General features: G+C 32.7%; 1 protein-coding gene across 1 annotated transcript in view; it reads left to right on the top strand.

Annotated features, from left to right (window-relative positions):
• Positions 1–19,622, top strand: part of LOC118197468 (nephrin-like) — a 584,671-nt gene that overhangs the window by 479,198 nt on the left and 85,851 nt on the right. The window contains exon 13 of the mRNA XM_085822985.1: positions 6,654–6,897. Within this exon, the coding sequence (XP_085679111.1) occupies positions 6,654–6,897 (244 nt within the window). The remainder of the gene's footprint in view (positions 1–6,653; positions 6,898–19,622) is intronic.

The raw sequence follows: 19,622 nt of genomic DNA, 5'->3' as shown, positions 1-19,622 counted from the left end.
CTGTTGTAGTAAATTATATATATTAGGCGTATTGTCTAAGTTAATAAGCTTAATACTTGCGAATAATTTAAATAGTATTTATTGTGGAAATATTTGTATATCTAAAGATAGTATTATAGTAAATTTGATCCATCATCATGGAGTATCTTCTCTTATTTTAAAATGATCTGCATTATTTTAAACAATATATGAGAGAATTCAAATCGTCGATGTTCCATAGCAGTTCTTAAAAAATTCTAATCTCCTCGATCAAATGCTTCGTTGTACTAAAAGAAACATCTTTCGAAATGTGTTGTTTAGCTAAACCAAACTGCAGAATATCTCTTTTTACTCAATGTCAGCTTGACTCCATGATTATTAAAGTAAGTTTTTTAAATGGAAATTCATTGCTGTATGATAGAATAGCTTTATTCAGATTGCTTTCTTCTTTTTTTCTATAAATGTACTTAAATGTGTACTTAAATGCGTCTGGCGTATTTCCTTGCCGCTATAAGGAAGAAATGTCTTTTATATGCAGCTTCTTTGATAATAGTATAAAATTGACTGCTATCTTCTCTTTTATTCGCATCGCATCGGTTATTTGTGTATCAAATGATAAAGACCAAAACTTTCTGCAAATTCTTTTTAAAAAACTCTTTTTGAATTCTGTTTTCGAAATTATGGTGTAAGTTTAATTCAGTTTTATATATGACGGTTTAGAATATAATGCTTTCTTTGTAGTTGCGCAAAAAGAGGTTTTCAGTCGGATATATTACATTTTTCTGACGAATGGTACGAAAATGCACACCAATTATTCACATTCTCCAGAAATCTTTATTCGGCGTGTTATTTTAACCTTTTCTTCATTGCCCACCAGTTTTTATTCTTACCTTAGCCTACCAGTTCTCTCGATAAGTTGCATAACGAACGCGTCTGATCGATTACTGACAAACGAGAGTCCCGACACATACCACCGTGGGATGCACCGGATGTACTTCGGCAATGTGTGAAAAAAGCATGGACTGACATACCCCAAGTATACATCTGAAGCCTCTTTCTTTCAGTGCTAAGCCGCATCGCAACAATTATTGCCAGTCATGGAGGGCCCGCAAAATAATGTTTTTTTGGGGGGAAGGGGGTGTATTTGCAAGTCGAAAAGACCTGTAATAATTTTAATAGTTTCGTCCTAACATCTCATATTAGTTATGCAGTATTGCAGTAAATATTACTTTAACATTTTTTATTCTTCATCGTGTGACATTTCGGATTGTAAATAGTATATTTAGTTGGAAAACGCTGTTTTGGGAGCGAAAGTTTGGTGGGAAATATTTTGGAAACAAAGATTTATTCAGGTTCATTTTGTGGAATGTTTTGAGTTTGTTTTGATTTACCTTTCAGGAGTGTCGGTTAAGTACTTGTAATTTTGAGTTTTGTAAACATTCGGCAAGTTGTAAAAAGGGTATAAATTCTCAGCTTTCCTTTGGTTTACGACTATATACATTCCCAACTTTTTTTATTAGAAATTATAGATTCGCTAAATTATGTTGAGGTCAAACATATGACAACTGAACCACTTACTCCAATGCCGCGCATTTAGAGGTTACAATTGTTTTAAAATAAAATTTCAAGTTTGATTTTTTGTTTGGAACTGTTATCTAAGTATGATACAGACAGACAGTAGTGACGAAGTTTTCCGTGGCTGAGTTAAGGTTATGATGAATTACAGTATTTAAGAACACTCAGAAAAATATTCTCAATTATTCAAGATAATTCAAGGTCTGATGAAGATCTCTCTTCAGCGTCAGTTGGTAATACAAATAATAATTTATTTTAAAGATGGAAATGTATTATTTTCGAAAAATATTTTGAAAAGAGCAATATTTTTGTTGAATTCACAAAATAATATTTTCTGATCATTATTCTTCATTTTTTTTCCAATAAAGTGATACCTACGTCAACATTAATTCTGAAATTTTTACATAATCTTTATTTTAACATCAAAACCAGTTCTGAGTTTGATTTAGCCTAATGTTATAGTATTGAAGGTTGGCTTACAATACCAATTTCATTAACTTTGTAAAACAAAATTACTCTTTAAAATAGAAAGTTCTCATGGTAATTACAGAATTTTCTACATTTCCACTCTCTGAGGCAAAGCAAAATGAAAAAAAGAGATGATTTAGCACTCAGCTTGTTTTTTAAATTTTATGTCGTCCAAGTGCTTTTCAAGGCGGTCTGAAGTACTTGAACGAACTTCAGCATTTTTTGGGCTATGATTTCAAGTACTCTTTGAGATTTCGGGAGGTAATTAACTGAAGCGGAAATGTTTTAGAAAATTTCGTCTTCAAAATCAAGTTACTGTAAATAAAAGTCTGTGACAGATTTATAATTTCTGAACATAAATATTCACTTGTGCTTTCATTTGAGTAAGTATACGGGTCCTCTGATTCTTTACCAAAAGTTGGTACAAATTAAAACCCCGTGAACGGCACGACCGGCTTTATCCTGTCATGAGAGTTTTTGTTAATTAGTGCATAATTTGATGGAAGTTTATGAAAGAAGAGACTAAAATAACTAATTAGACAAATTTAATTAATAAATGCTACCTAAATGCAAGTCTAAACCAAAACCATACTAAATGCAAGTCTACCAAAAACCATACAAAGCAGTATTATCTAAAATCAGAATTAATATTAAAGTATCGTAATAAAATTATGCTACATATTAATCGGCGATAGGGCTTCATAATTTTACCAGAGCTTGCATGTAAAATATGTAATACCTTTAATTCTGTCTACTTAGCGCTGCGCCGTAGCCTTCGGTATTACGAGCGACAGGTATTTCCAAGCTCAAAATATGTATATCGAATTGCATGTACATATTTCATATTACGTAGCTGAGATTGTAATTACAATTTGATTTAAATACCTCTGCTTTGTACAATAGTAAAACATTTTTTCTTTCTCTCTTTAGTAACATATGAAGTTAAAACGCTAGAAAGAAAAAACATTATTAAGAGAAAACCCGAATATAACTGACTGGTAAAAGGGTATCACATCTTTCGACTGGTCAAAAGGACACAGAACCAAAGAAATGATCAGTGTGCATTTTAGCAAAGGCACAAGGAAAATATGTATAGTAGATATATATTAAGTCATACGTGACTGCAAAGGAAGAGGCAAATTGTTTACTATAAACTACTTTGACAATTTTTTGATTTCTCAAACAAGTTGTTGAATTTCTTGCTTTCACCATTAGAGCTGTCAAACAAGATGATAATTCTTCCAGTATATTAATAAAAGACTCATAGTTCAGTTACTCGTTTATTATTGCTTAGGAAATGTCATTAACTGTATATTTGAAGAAGAAGTACGTAAGGGAAACCAGTGTTAATATGCTTCCGAAATATGTCTGCTTAGCGTCGGCAGAAACTTGCGAAGAATGGATTATGGAAGACTGTGATTGGGTCTGATAAATTCAAATTTTACTTATACTCCAATATCGCACGGCACAAAACGTCAACCAGTGGTCTACAAAAACACTAATATTTCTTTCTTATAGTTTGTATCAAAAATGTTCTAAACAACTTTTATGAAAAATCAATAGTTATATTTCCGTACTGTGTTTTAAGGGTTGTAAATCAAGCAAACAAGTATTGGTTTAAAAAAAAAAAAAAAAAAGATGAATTAACATACATGCAGAGAAATCCTACAAAGAGTTTGTTTCCCTTAGTAAAATATGTGCTGAATTCTTATAAAACTATCGATCCAGTTTATTTTAATAATCGTTTTAGGCTTTAAAGAGTTTAAATCCAAATCCACTGCGTACTTATATCACCAGTATGTTAGAAGTTTCAGAAACGTGACCTGACAATCTAAATCCTCGGGTATTAATCCCATCGAGAATGCATGTTATCTTCTGGATCAAAATATAAAACTCAAATGGATATGTTTTAGGAATTTAATGAATTACGGATATAATGTTTCTTACAATGGCAGGTATTTACAAACAAATCTAATCTAAAATTTCTGCTAGTTTTAGAAAAAAGTATAACCTTACTAATAAGTAGTGCTTATACTAGGAACAGAACTGATCTGAAATCACAGAGAAAAGTATGAGAGTTACAGATCCGCTACACATGTTCTTTAAGTCAATGGTCTCAAATTCAAATTGCACGCTTTCCGAGTGCCCTAAATGAAAACAGCTGACGAGCCATAATCCCTTTTTAACAAAATAAAAATATTTTTAAAGAGAAAAAAAAAGGCTATTAAAGTTTTAGCTTCACTTACTAAACATTTATCAGAACTTACATAAAAAGTAATTATAAGAAAGCAACAAATTTTAATTTATTTTTATTTTCTATCGAAATTCTAAAGGCTAGTCCTCGAAGACATTTATGTTGGTTACTCTTTATAATTCAAACTTATTCCTAACTAAATATTAAATTTTCAGATTGATATTTATTTCAAATAACTGCAATATACTGAACTAATCACTAAATTCTTTTACCTTAAATTGGAAATTAGTAAACTATGAAAATGTTTCAAATTTTCAGATAAAACGTGAGATTAAGTAATGATAGCCTAATTTCTGTCTTTTATTTGATACATTTTTCTTCAATAATAGACGAAAAATACCATGTTTGTGTATAAATAAATAATTAAAAACTTTACTTTCTGCTACAAAATGCCCCTCGATGATGTTTCCCTTATGATACTTTTTAGCCTTGTATAAAAATGACTAGAAACTATCTTCGTCATGGATCTTAGATACTCATTGATCAGTTCTTTTCTTATTAATTTTCAGCTACGAAAAGCATGCTCGCATATACATGCAAACAACATAACACTTTTTCAACAACAAGAAAGCAAGCGATCTAATAAAACGCTTTTTTTTCATATAAAATTTCTTACCTGGGCACTTTACTTTCGAGATTTTTTTGTTTGAAATAATAGGTTTAACTGATAATAGATAAGTGATAATAGAATAATACATTTAGGAGTGTAGGAATGTAATTAGTAGGAAATGTAAGAAATTTATTAAATTCTAGCTGTGTTTTCCGTAACCGCAATTTAACTTTAAGAACTTCAGTTATTCAAGTTTATTCGTTCTTCGGAACTCTTTATTGAAACATTTAAATGGCCCACAATCACGTGGGCTGGCATATACGCATAAAGTGTCAAAACGTCAATCTATTCTTTCCATTTCTATTTCCTTCAATAGCCGTCGCGCACATAAGCTCAGTCCATATCTCTATGTCTCTAAAACTATAGGCACCTATATGCCACAAATCTATAATTGAAACGCATTTGCAGATCGTGTAAAATCGCTCCGAAGATCGCAAGCGACCCACCAGCAACCAATTTGAGACTTAGAAATGCTTCATTTATTAGAAGTCATTTAAAGAGCTGTTAATAGATGATAGTAACACCTAATATTAAAATTAATAACTGTTTAGCACTTTTATACCGTTTCTTTGTGAACTGGCATTTTGATATCTGAATCAAAGAAGTAATACTTTCAGTTGGCTGATTTCATTTTAGTAACCTTACAGAAATTCTGTATTTTTATGCTTCAGTACGAATTTGCATTCTGATCTTTGAATTGCTTTCTGATAAGCTCCGCTGGTAATATTCATTTGTGTGTTTGTGTTAAATTTTAGACTACAGGAAAGCAAAGTGTTAAATCCTCCAACTGTAAAGTCATTAATCTGTCTGTTCGTATTAATTTTTTAGACTTCCGCAAAGCAAAGTGTTCATATCTACGAATTGAAATATGTGCATTCCATACGTTTGGGCGTCCATACGTCCATACCTAATACACCGAAACCATACCTAATACCCGAAAACCTTCTATGCAGCTCATCGAAATTTATTGTTTTAAATTCTGTTTAAAACATACAAAATAATATACATCCCGACAAAAAAGAGACAGAATCATATTCGTATATTTAATAAATAAAATTAATTTTTAAAAATGTCGGTCTATGTTCGACGGATTTCTTGCCCTGGTATTAACTAAACTGCAATCGGCATTCAAGTCAGCTACACTAGGTTTTTAAATTACTGTTCAACGTGAAGAAATACATTGGAAACAGAAACAAATGCTTTATTCCAGTTTCTCCAGTATTCTCAAATTAAATTTATACTCAATATAAAACGATAAAATGAAACTTTTCTGAGGATGCGTTACTTGGCAACAAGATAACTTCAAAAGGTAATTTACTAGACCCTAAACATAACGCTAAAAATTAAATCAGATCTTACCTACCCGAAGTTCCTGAAGTACTGCCGTCTGAAAATTATCAAGTTTCCCTCTAAAACATGTTCTTGCTTAGATTATACTCCAAGGACTGCTAGATAAGAAATCAACATAAATTTTTCTATTTCGGAATCATTTTATATAACTCTTGCATTTCTTAAATGTAAATCTTCGCTTAAAATTGAAATGATTCAGGAAAAAAGTGTCAAATTAGAGTCATTCCGGAAATTATTGTTCATTCAGGCAATTCGAGACACTTAGAACTGAAATCACTACTATTTAAGACTTTGCTGATATGCTTTTTAGCGATATTTATCGTATTAATTTTTGTTTCACAAAGATTAAATTCATTTATATACATATTTTCTAATAAAATACTGGTTTGTAGCTGAATGCTTTTATTGTGCATGCAGGTTACCTTAACTTGTGATACTGCCAGCAGTAACCCAGAAGCTACCATTTTGTGGTGGAAAGATGGCGAGTCTATTTCCGGTCACCATGAAGGAGTTGTGGATTCTACCTATGGTGGAAAATCCACACGTAACCGCGTCCGTTTTAATGTAACATCTTCTGATGATATGAGTTCCTACACTTGTCAAGCAACCAATCATCTATTAAGGAGAACTGTCCATGAGATCTTTGTCCTCAGAGTTTTGTGTAAGTATTTCTCATTTAATGTGATTGATGAGTAAAGATATGCATAACTATTTAATTATATATATATAATTACACAGGACGTAGAAATTCTAAACTAAATTTGGTAATCTGGTAAACTTAATTCTAAATTAAATCCAGCCTTTAAATGAGAAATAATTAAATGTTAATTAGTTAACTTGCTACGCTACATGCAATCAGCATCAGTCTGCATGCAGTATCAAATAAATAGCAAAAGTAGGCGATGTAAGGTCGCAAGAATCTAGCACAAAGTTTGACAATTCCGACTTCTAAATGCTAGATTTTGAGACTCGAATTGTCCTCTTAAATTCTAATATATTTTGAATACTTTCGGAATGAAAATTGTTTGTAAAACCTAAACAAACGAAAGCAGAACTTAAGGGCTTTTCCGAAGTTTGGACGATTAGCAATACTGCACCATTTCTTTCGAAGTTATTCTTTGGTTATCGTTCTAGAAGATAGCCTATGTTGAACTTTGTTAATGTGAACAAATTCCAAGGAGCTGTTTGACGTTTACTTGCACGCTATTAAGTTTGAACTTCAGTATGAGTTACCATGGATGCCATTAATAGTCTGACAAAGGTTCTCAAATGAATTATGGGTCAAGTTACCCAAACGTGGCCAGGAAACTTTAGAGTTCATCCAACAAACACACTCGGAAGTAGGAACGAAGAGACTAGACGTATTCTTATGTTGGAAGCATAAAAGAAAGCAAACGCAGTTTACAAGTTGAGGCCGAAATGTGGACGCCCATTAACATGTATAAACGATGAGAATAGTTTGAAAACAGTCACAGCTAAGACGAAATTATAGTTATCTTTTTGCGAATTGTCACCTAACTTTAATGCTGGTGGAGGAAAACGCGTCGATATTTTAAAGAAGCATCTGAAAATGTCTCGTGGGCAAAATGGGTGCCAGCGGGCACAGAGAGCATAAACTCCATTGCTGCAGCAAGTGAAAGAGCATCTTGCTTACTTGAACATTAAAATTATTACTGAGAAGTCCTTGGCTAGAACATGATTCTAAACCAAAGAAACTTCAGCGTATGGAAAATACAGTGAATATCTGCTTTTCTTTAAATTTCGCTTTTCTAATTTGTAAAGGCTCCGCTCTTTTTATCTGTGAATACCACTCTTTTTATCTGTGAAATAATACAGCAACACTAATTTCTTGCGAAACAAATTTTAAGTGGTGATTATTATGCTAGTTATTCGCAAGTTCATTTAAAGGAAATAACTGGAAAAGGAAGGAAGTCATGAACTGCTTCAGGAAGAAGGGGTCTTCCTCATATGGCACAAGAATAAGTAACGAAAGCTTTACATGAAATTAATGGAATTAATATCTATACCACCCTCCACACAGTTCAGATCTCTCAAAGATAAAGAAGATGGTAACTGAATATGACTAGTAAGTGAAAGGTGTTACATACGCTTCTCAGATAATGCAACTTAACTTTCGAGAAAATATAATATCTTTGAAAACGATGAATGGTGAATAAAAGCTGCTGTTTCATACGAAAAACCTCAAACCAAATCTCAAAACGACTTAAATAGTTCCTTCTTTCCTCGAATATTTGGAGGAGCTATTGTAGATACATAAGCTAAAAGCCTTATTATTTTTTAGAAAGGTAAATTCACACTGATGGAAAACAAAATCTCAGCGCTAAGCGGGAGATATGCTAGATAAGCGAAATTTGGGAGGCCGGTTTCCACATCTGAAAGATGACGTCTATTCAAATTTCGTGACGAATACGTGTACACGGATACGTTTGACCCTAGTAGCGCTGCTACGAATATGCAAATCCCGTTTTCTTTAAATATATAATGCAAACTTTATATGCCTTATTTATCTTCCGGATTAGATGTTGTGAGTGAGATTTGAGTGCCTTTAAGAAGACAAAGAAGGCAATATCGACAGTTTACTGAGCTTGAATGAGGCCGTACAGTAGGGCTAAGGGGAGCTACCACTGCGTAATAGCAACAATAGTCACTGGATTGTATTGCCTCAAGAAGGCCGGGGTCCAGCTGCACACGTGCCTCTACTTAAAGAGAAGATCCCCGTTTTTTCCTATCTGCGGCACAACACGTTGCATCTGCAGCAGACATCTGAGGTTTTGTTGGAACCAGAGTGACATAGCGAACTGTAAAACTTCAATTATTTGAGACACAGCTCCGAAATAGACGCTCTGCAAAGCCCATACCACTAGCTTCTAATGAACGCCTCCTGTGATATCAATAGTATCGAACTTGAGCTCACTGGATGGCGGAGTAGAGATCTGTAATATTCTCAGGTGAAAGCCGTTTCTGCCTTCTTGCTGAGAGACAGGTTCCAGTCAGGAAATCCTCTAACTTTCGATTTGTAATAAAAATGGAATATCTACGAAATGCGAAGAAACAGACAGCAGTTAAATTGAGTGTGATTTTATTGAGAAAATATTAACCTGATTATATTAATATCCTAAATTAATATCCTGATGCCGTATGTATGGTAGAATATTGTTTGCATATTTCAGGAGGCTATGTTTGCGTATTTTTATGAAACGCATATGAATCATTCAGGTATTAGAACCTTTGTATGCTTATATATTAAAATTTACTGTTGGACTAATTTTCGTGCATTCTTCGTATTTAACTCTTGGCCAATTAAAGCATCATTTATCTTATTTTGCTTTTAAAGAGTAATGATTTCATTATTGGATTATTGTAGCCTTTCTTTAATTATTACAGATTATTTTCTTAATAAAACTACTCCTTATCTTTTTTATACATGATTAAAAATGACGTGTTTAAGTCTACTTTATCTACATTATAAGTAAGAAATTCTCAGAGTTCATTCTTCTGACATTTAAAATTACATTTGAAAATAACGTCTTTCTTTCCCAGCCCATTTACATTTAATTCCGAATAAACAGTTTCATATGCTTAAGAAATAAAAATCATTTTTAATATTATAAAGTTATTATATTTTGGGTTAAATTCAATTACATTCATCTCTCACTGTAATTAATATCTACTTGAGTCTCTCGCTTCGCAATTATAAATGGTAATATCTTTCCACCTTAATTACTTTTTCTACCATTTCTTCTCTTTAAAAGTAACAATAAGAAATAAGCATATATATCTCCCTATGATATCTTTTAATTTCATTATGAAGAAACATTAAATATCATGTATGTCTTCATGCTTCAAAATAGAAATTCTTAATTGTTTCGCTCGCTGAAATTTAATAGTTTTTCCATCAGTTCTCACTTATTTTTTATACTTTGCTATATAATGGGACATGTTTCAAAAGAAATTAAAAAGTTCTTAGGAGACGCACTTAAAAAACACGTAGTTTTATGTGAAAATTCGTAAATGAAAAAATGTATTAATGGAGAATTGTTTCACCTATAAAGACAAGTCTAATATTCCGTTAACCTTTTTTAAAAAAATGCATACAAAGTAAATTAAATAATTAAATGCTTAATCCTTTAACGGTTTCCTAAACATCAGATCTCACGATGAGATTAAAACACATCAAGCATCTCGTGCTTGATTAAAAGTTCACTGGGATGGCTTGCTCAGAATTAACTGTGTCTCAGCTGAAGCAAAATATCAAAAAGATAATAAATTAAATATTTACTTCCTCAAACCGAGGCAACACATAGTTTTAAGTGAGGATAAACTCAGATTAAAAGAGTTCCGAATAGGATTTTCAAGCTGAATTATCTTTAAGACTGTGAAAGAAATAAATATAAACTTTGTCTGTGGAGGAGGACTATCTTCCATTTATACTCGGCAACAGAGCGAAGTGTCTTCTTTGTGAACAATTCCAGGTGGAAAAAGGTAATTACTGTTAGGATAGCTGTGGTATTTAATTATTTAAGGAAAAGAATTTATGAAACTTTCGAGTGGAGACCACAAAATTGTTAAGCCTTTCTCTAATAGACAGCAAATAAAATTATTTTGATATGTTAAAAGCGCAAGCTTACTAAGTTACTTAAATAATTGTGAATTCATGTAGTTGCCTGTATATAATTCCTTTTACTTTATTTAATAAGTTTTATGCCACTGCAACTTTGAGCTTCCCCAAGTTGACAATTGCGGCTATTCTTTCCTCTGTGCGCGAAGTTCTATTAAATTAAAGATTGCGTAGTTAGTTTAAGTGTAATTTTAATTTTTCTAGCCAAGGTAAGAGGAAGGCTTTTAAAATAAAGCGTATCAACATTAGTTGGCCATAAGTTTCATAGATTTCTCAATTCAACAAGGTGTTTGTCACATGGGTGAAAATAGGTGCTTCAAGTCAATTTTATAAACTGTATAATTAAATGGCTAAATAACTGATGGGTAGTGTCACTTCTCGCTGTCGCCCTTACACCGTACACGTTTCGGCGTCGGGATGTTTTGCCGTCGGGACGTCTCGCTGTGAAGATATACTATTTTTCTTTACATAACTGTATTTTATCTTGCCGATTTATACTCGTATTAAATCTATTTAATTTTATAATTCTGTTACCTTTTCTATACGTAATAAAGGTTGCTTTTAATATATGTAGTTATTTACAAGTATGAGACATTACACATAGTTAGTTGGAAAATTATGCCAATATCAAAGAGAATTGAGGCTAAACTTGCGATGCAACAGATATGACTCAAACACGAGTAGCCTCAGAACGTTGAAATTTTGTATGTACGACTGCTATAACATGTAGTTGTGCACCTCGTATTTTGGTTGCAATCGGCCGCACCAAACCTATATAAATATATGTATATATGTATACATATATATCCACTCTGTTAACGGGCTCAGTGATCTCAGTTTCTTTACTCTTACATGTTTGTAAGTTGTGCATTTTTTGCTTTAAAAATGATTGAATTATGTTGTTCTTATCTTCCGGCTAAGGTTTTTATGCCTTTAGTAAATCTGCATGCAATATTTGTGGAGTTATCAACAATTTAAAAGTTCAGCTAAGCCTAATGAATTTTGCGATGGCGGACATGTTTGTTTATATTTTAAACTTGGCAAAATAGCGGATTTGTTGCCAATCAAGAGAAACTAAGTTTCGCAACAACAAAGGTAACGCCTTCTTTTATTATTGCAAATTAAATCATGTTTAATCCATTCTGGAATTTATTCGGGGAAATAAGTGTTTAAAATTTGCTTCGTATTTTTTAATATAGATATTTTGAGTTTTTATGTATTTTTTCCTTGTGGGGAAGTGAGAACTGAATTAATTGAATGAGAAATACTGAATCGCCTGTGCAAAACTGTTTCTTTTTTGTTTTGTTTGCTTAATTTCGTTTATACATCGTTTTAGATTTATTACAGTATTTGAATGGAACATGTCGCAACGATTAGATAACTCTTCAAATGATATAAATTTATATGCTTTCTGAGTTATAATTTGAACGAAATGTAACGCTGTTAAGTAAACTAGCGCCAGAGTGTCGCTATGGTAAACATATCAGGAGTTCGTGTTCTGTGCAAACTTTTGGCAAACATAATAGTGCCAGTATCAATGTCCTGATACTGGCACTGATACGAACAGGGAGCTGAATGCAGCTATATTCTTAAGAGTGCTAGAAGAATTACAACGTAAGAAGGGTGTAAAAGACCCTTTTATTGAAATCACTATTTACAGTAACTTCCAACTCGGGAGTGATAACAGAAAAAATAATGATCGCGCTTGGGTCTAAACTGAACAATCAAGCAATTTAAAAGTAAAACTTCAGTAGCCATTTAAATAGTTGCTGTCACAGAGCTTAAACGCGAGATTGACCTATTCATGGTGCGTAGCAAGCCTTTGCTAAGTACTAACGCACTTAAATCACTTCAATCAGTATTTGAGGAATAGCACTAAGGCGTAAGAATTTAAATACTAACTATTCTGGCGAACGTCCACCGAGCCGACGTAGTCTGAGACTAATAGCTCTCTCACACTTGAAAAGTTTCTCACTAACCTTTAAATACAACTTGGCTCCAACACAAATTAGCATAAAGCTGAACCGTGCGCTCATTCTGAAGGGAAGTTGAAATAAGAGTTTACAGGAAGGGGTAACTTGGTTAGTTTAACTTAAAACCTTACAAACAAATATAGTGAATTTTAAAGAGTGCATTTATTCTATTGTGGTTTATGCGCTATCTGCGAAGTAGATTTAATTCAATCCAATAAGTTTAAATAAAATGCAAGAAAAAAAAGCGTATGATTTAATATTTCGTGCAAGGAAGTCATGTGGTGTAGACATCAGAATTGTTTTATTTGTAACCGTATGAAAAAAATGAACGAAATGCCGAAAAGAGTATGTCTACGGTTTTAGAAAGAGTTCATACACAGAGTGATTGCCGAATTACGTAACATAACTAATCGCAATTGTGGCTCAACACATGCCCTCTGATGAGCGTAAGTTGGTTTTTGGCTTCAGCACTTCAACCGGTCGTCAGTATTGGAGCTTTTTAGAATCTTTAAAAGTTTTTTTTTTTTTCTTCAGGAACTCTATTCGGATGGAACTGGGACAATCTAATAGCATTGGCCAACGGATACATAACATAACACGACATGAAGCTAAACAAACACCTCTATAATATCTCTATAATATCATGGTGGTTGAGGTATGTTATGTGACTTGGCATAGATCTGTTCCCATGCTCTGAAGATACTGAACTGCTTGCATGTTTTCTTTTCTGGATGCTTTGTTTTATGTTATTTTCTTTAATGCTTGCTTGTTTATTGATGGATGTCTAATGTGGTGATACTTTGCCAGATTGCAACTGAATATAGTTATAATGATCAGGGTGGCCTCTTTCCCACTCAGATTAATATAGGAAGTTTTATTCATTTCGAAAAACTAGGTCAGTAAAAGATGTATTCATCGGGAAAAAATTCTTATTTGTAAGGTATCGTAGTCAGAAATACTGCTGATTATTCTGATCACACATACAATAACAATCACAATTTCCTTCAAATTCATCCCCAAATGTATTTTAAACATGAATGTGTAAGAAGAAACGCACAGAATACAAGTTTTATTTTTATCTATATTTATAATTATACTCGCATAGCACCCACTTTGAAAACGGTACTGCTCCACTTCTGTACATAAAATTAGGCCTAATAGAAAACTATGATGTGGGAAAACTTTGAAACTAGGAAGACTATGATCAAGATTGAAGAAGGTTTGGCATAGCTCAAAAACAGTCGTGCGAAAGTGAAAAAGAGAATATTCACCGGCTTTTAAATTTGAGGACGTTTACGAGATACCTTTTATAAGAAGGACATGTTTGTTTATGTCAAACATGTTTTTATACAATGATGAATTAGCGGCATGGAAGGCCTTTGGTGACGTAGTAGATGGATTTCTGGGAAATAATAGAATGGAAAATTTTCAAGAATTACTGAATAGTTGCCGATAGCTGAGCAGCTGTTCAATGAAAATTGTATGATTACAAAATTAATGTAGTTTATCTCTTTCGCCAGATGCCACTTTACTTTTGCCACAAGAACACGTTGTATATTAAGAACATTTGTGCTATCATTTTCAAATGTAGGAGTCAAAGTTTAGTTAAAAGTTATTTGTTTTTCCCCATGTGGCACACAGAAAGGTCTGAACTTGTTAGCCAGTAAAATGAAAATAAAACACATACAAAGTGAAATGCTTTTTTCGTAACTATTTTTCAATTTGAAAACAGAGCTATTTCTTTCATTGTAGCTCCAGTTTTATATTTTTGTATGCTTTGGGTATCAAAGACTTGTTTCGGGGATACCACGTCACCGCATGTGATTGATCGATTAAACTTCTTCTCTCTAACTGAAGAATTGGACTCTGACAGATGAATTATGGTACAAAAATATCACTTTTGATTGGGTACAAAAATATTGCGTTTATTAAGATCCTCATATAAGGACACTGAGTTATCTTTAACTATAACGTCTTATCCAAACAGAACCAATGAAACTAAACCTGTTTAATATACTATGGAATTTCTAGGGTTTTTTAAATAAAAAGAGTTAGCTCCAGAAACCACACATAAATAGATGTTCCAAAACAGCAGAAAAATTTATTTATCAATTTGTTTTCTTCCAACAGAATTATTTTTTCTCCAATGGCGGGCCCAGACCGTCCACAGACGTTGGCCACTACAAAGGCCAGAAGCGGTGGTCACTGCACATTATTATGAAGGTACCTAATAGGTGAGCCATCTTTGCCTCCTGTGAGGAGACGGAACGATACAGCCATGGTTTCTCCGGGATTCGAACACTGCCCTTTGGTATCACAGTCGGCTCCCCTAACCACTGTACCGTCTGGGCGACTCAACGCAAAATATAATGACTTATAAAAGCACATATAAAACTTACAACGCCTATTTAAGGAAAGATGAATTTATTTGGTATGCTCCAATAATCGAAATATTAAACGCATTTTAAGAGGCATATAATGAGTCAAAAAGCTTAAAGCTGTCACTGACAGTCGGACATAGCTGGGATACCTATAAAATTTTATCCGTACCTTACCTGTTGTTATTTAGCATTTGTTTCTTCTTAATTATATCTTCTTTCCAAGGAACTGAATTATTTAAAAATCTACTGCTATTGACCTCAACTTTGTGTTTAATAATAAAGTTTCTTAAACATTATGTGAAACCAATCGAAATAATTTCTCTCGTTCCTCTCTCAGTAGTCGCACAAACTGAATGTCAGGAGAAGAGAAATCAATATATTTTCCATAAATTATTACTGACGATCTCTCATGTTCCTGCTCGGTCTTTTTTAATTTAATGTCACTAGTTTTCCGTCTTCAGGTGATAAATAAAATTTGTTTGATAAAAAATAAGATTTTCCATATTCATGAAAATATGTTACCTTAAGTTAATGATACTAAATTCATTTTTGTTTTACCAAAGTTCTAAAAGCTGCATCTCATAATTTTAATTTTTTTAAAAAAATTTATTCGATAAACCACACTATCTATGTTGTTTTCTTCCTTTTTATCAGGCATTTATTTTGAATTCTCATTCTTAAAACTACACCGTTTGAAGAAAATGGTGCAGGGTATTTTTTTATACATTTAAATCATTTATCTGAAAATCTTTTTAAAAAAACCTCTTATTCTCGACTTATTTAATATTCGTGTTCCTTCCAGTCCAAAGATGAATACTACCAGAATCAAACCATCAGTGTCAAAAAATCAAAAGGAATTTATTTATTACCAAAAAAATTATTTTATAAATAATTAATTAAATATATCATATTTTGTTCTAAAATGTGTAGTTTCAACAAATAACATTGCAAATGTTTTCAAATATTAACTATGAGTAAGTAATGTACCTTTTTAAGAGGGGGTATTATTTTCTATCGAAAAGGCTTTGATTTCACTAAAAACTTCACATAAAAAATAACAAAGGGTTTTAAACTAAACAACATTTGTAAGGAAATGGCAAAATAATTTTAAAGAAAGACATTTAAATTTAGATTGAAAGGTACTATATAACTATCCCTTCATCATAACATTTATATAGATAGTACAGAAATTGTTGATAAATCTGCGGATGTGCCAAGAATCTTGACTTTTCTTTGTATAAAAATAATCAGACTAAATAAATAAGCTTACAATTAGATATATACAATTCATTTAGAAGCAATAAGTAATATTTTTACCAAATGCTGCTTTATTGTTGTTTAATAATTTTCAAATCTTTTGTCTGCTTCTAGCAAATTAAATTGCTTTAAAACTTAAATGCTGTAATTCAGTTTATTCAAAATTCAAATGTTAATATTTTTTTTAACTACATAACTTGTGTCATTATGATATCATTTACTTGTTAGTTATTAAAAGCGCATTTTTCATTTTTGGTGCAGCCTAACCGGTATAGTGATTTGCGAGGCTGACTGCCGTACCGAAGGGGAATCCCGGAGAAGGTGTGGGTGTTTATAAATATATAATGTCTGTGCGACATGGAAGCACTTTAAATACGCGGCGAGCCTGAATGTCCTCTCGAGAGGTTAGTGGTGGAGGAAAAGGAGTGGGAGACCTCTGGACCCGTGACCCCAGGGTGCTCTGCATCGAAAATTTGGGCGAAATTGGACAAAGTCGTACTGTCACCTATACGTGCCCAAGGCTGTTGCCAGCGACAGGCGTAATCTTGCTATCGTTCCCACGATGAATTTCGTGGCCCTGTTCTGATATGAGTGTCAAACAAGTGAGATAAGTCACAACAACAAACAACAACACTTTTGGTACATTAATATGTATTACACGTACATTTTCAGAATTTTGCTAACAAGCTGTGAATCATTCTCTATGAATCTTCAAATGCCTTATGAAGACAACGATAAGTAACGAAATCTTAGATAGACTTTTGTCGTTCTAATAAAGATAAAACTGTATTCAAAAATAATACAGATTTTAATTTATTGAGCATTTCATTTCGAATTTTTATTTATATTAAATACTCTTTAGAATAAGAATTTGCTGTTTAGAATAAGAAAAACGAAGAAATTTTAGGAAATCACATAAAAGATAAACTTCTATATTTCTTTTTTTCCCCTATCTAAACTTTAAAATAATTGCATAACATTTCTCTTCTATGTATTAAAATAACCTGAAGTATCTCGTGTGTATCATCTGAAGAATTTTATCACATATTTTTAATTTATTGGTTTCAAATGCAATGTAGGTATTATTGAGATAAACCCATAGCGGCCTTCACATACATCGCCATTTTCTATGTTACTACACTTCTGAAGGTAGCTAAATTATCGAGAAAATCTAAGCAGTCCCTAACGTGTATTTTGTTTCAAATCTGCCCATGATATTCTTTACCTGGCAAAATGTTTCGCTGTGAAAAAACGATCGCAGAGAAATATTTTTATAGGAAGATCTCACGAGTTACATGATCTAAACTCCATCCTTATTGCATTAAACGTAGCTAAGTCCTTTGATAAAAGTTCCTTTAATGGGGAGGAAGAACACTAACTTCAAAGACAGTCTCTTAGCCCCCTTCTGCTCACCGCAACCGTAACGAAATTGAGCATCTGGGCACCTCTGACGGCGGAGTGGAGGAATCAAGTCAGCAAAAAGTTCCACATTGACTTGTAAGACACGCCCACAGTAACAAAAACTTCTTCCGGGATCGGCTAATGAAACTGTGGACAAGAATTTCCAAGACGCGCAACGAAATCCGCCGATCTTTTCCGCGGAGGTCGGGTCTTAACTTTGTTGAAGAAGGAGTCAGCACACGTTTCGCTTGGATTTCTTTTCTCTCCCCACTGCCCCTTCTCTTTTCCTTCCTCCCTTTTTGTTCTTTTCCTTCCTTCGTCTCCGAGGTGAAGGTTAGAATTGGGGTCCTTCTTTCTTTATTGTTAGCGTTATATCTGCTTAGTGATTGCCACAATTGCTAGGATGTCTTAATTTCGTAGGTACTTTTACCGTCCATTATCAGAATTATTTCCCTCGAGAAGTTGATGAAAAAGGGAGTTTTTTTGTCAGAATGATTTGAGTGTGAGAGCCTTGTTCCTATTGGTTTAGAATAATGTTTCCTATAGATCCTCGAGCGCTGGTTCTCTGATAAATGCTGGTCTGTAAATAAACACTCAAATCTATACCAGTCGTTTGTAATATGAAATGCAAAAGTAGAATATTGTAAAAGGTCACTGTTTTAGGAAATTCAGATGATATTAATGGGGAATTCCTTTTATAGTTCTTTTAGAGAAAATACCATAGTGTACTTTCAGTGTTTTTCAGGACGTGGACAAAAAAAAAGGCTGCTTAAACAAAGAAAAACATTTTTTTCTTCCATTGAACGTTAAGAATCGTATCGTTGTAATTTTCAGATCTTTCGAATACAAAAATACAAAATACAAAACCCATAAATAACCCATAAATACAAAAACCGAAAGAATAAATAAATAAAGGATTTCATTCTTTAAATAATCAAATGATTAAGAAAATTCTTATAATGTACAATTAACCTCATACATGTGAACTTGAAACATATTTGCAAATGTGATAGTAAGGTTTGAACAGTTTTAGTTAGTTATCTGATCAATAGATTACTGGACGCTTCAATAGCTTTTTTTTTCTTTAGTGCTTCATTACCATTGCTAGACCTCAGCTTCCAGGAAGTGTCTCTGCAAAAATCTCTAGTTGAAATTTTTTATTTAGTAGAAGACCTATTAAGTCTAAAGTTAATTCTATTGATTTAGAATATTAGTATAAGTAATTAATAGTAAGAAAAAACGAAAAGGCAGGTATCTCTCGTTGCTCTCTAAATCGATAGAATTTTATTAAAAATCTATACCAGTTTATGGTTAAATTTTTACCTAATTGTAAATTCTTTGCGTGTTTATTTTCACTTAACTTGCGTTACATAAAATTAGTTAAAGCAACAACCTAATCTTTAGCGTAGATTTTTAGTCAAGAATCTATCGATTTCGAGATCCAGGTCCCTATCATCTGCAACGAAAGGAAAGCCATGGTTGTATTTATACCCAAAAAGAGTAAAGAGAACGAGGAGATAGCACCATCTGTTTGTAGAAACAGTATCGTAAATTTAAAAATTTAAGTTCACAGAGTTGTAAAAGCGTTAGGAAGGGCTGGAATGGATCTTAAGTCGTTAACTAAACAAGATAAATCTTTGTGAAAAGCTTCAAGAAAATCCACTTCACCAATGGAAGAAGCTGTTTGGATAATTTTTGTAGAAAGATCAAAAATTTTGATTCAATTTCAAATTAT

This window comes from Stegodyphus dumicola, chromosome 8 (assembly GCF_044657685.1).
Source record: "Stegodyphus dumicola isolate Sdum_Otavi_A_Nest chromosome 8, ASM4465768v1".
NCBI classification, from domain to species: Eukaryota; Metazoa; Arthropoda; class Arachnida; order Araneae; family Eresidae; genus Stegodyphus; species Stegodyphus dumicola.
The sequence above is the reverse complement of the archived record's forward strand: the minus strand, read 5'-3'. Positions and strand labels throughout refer to the sequence as shown.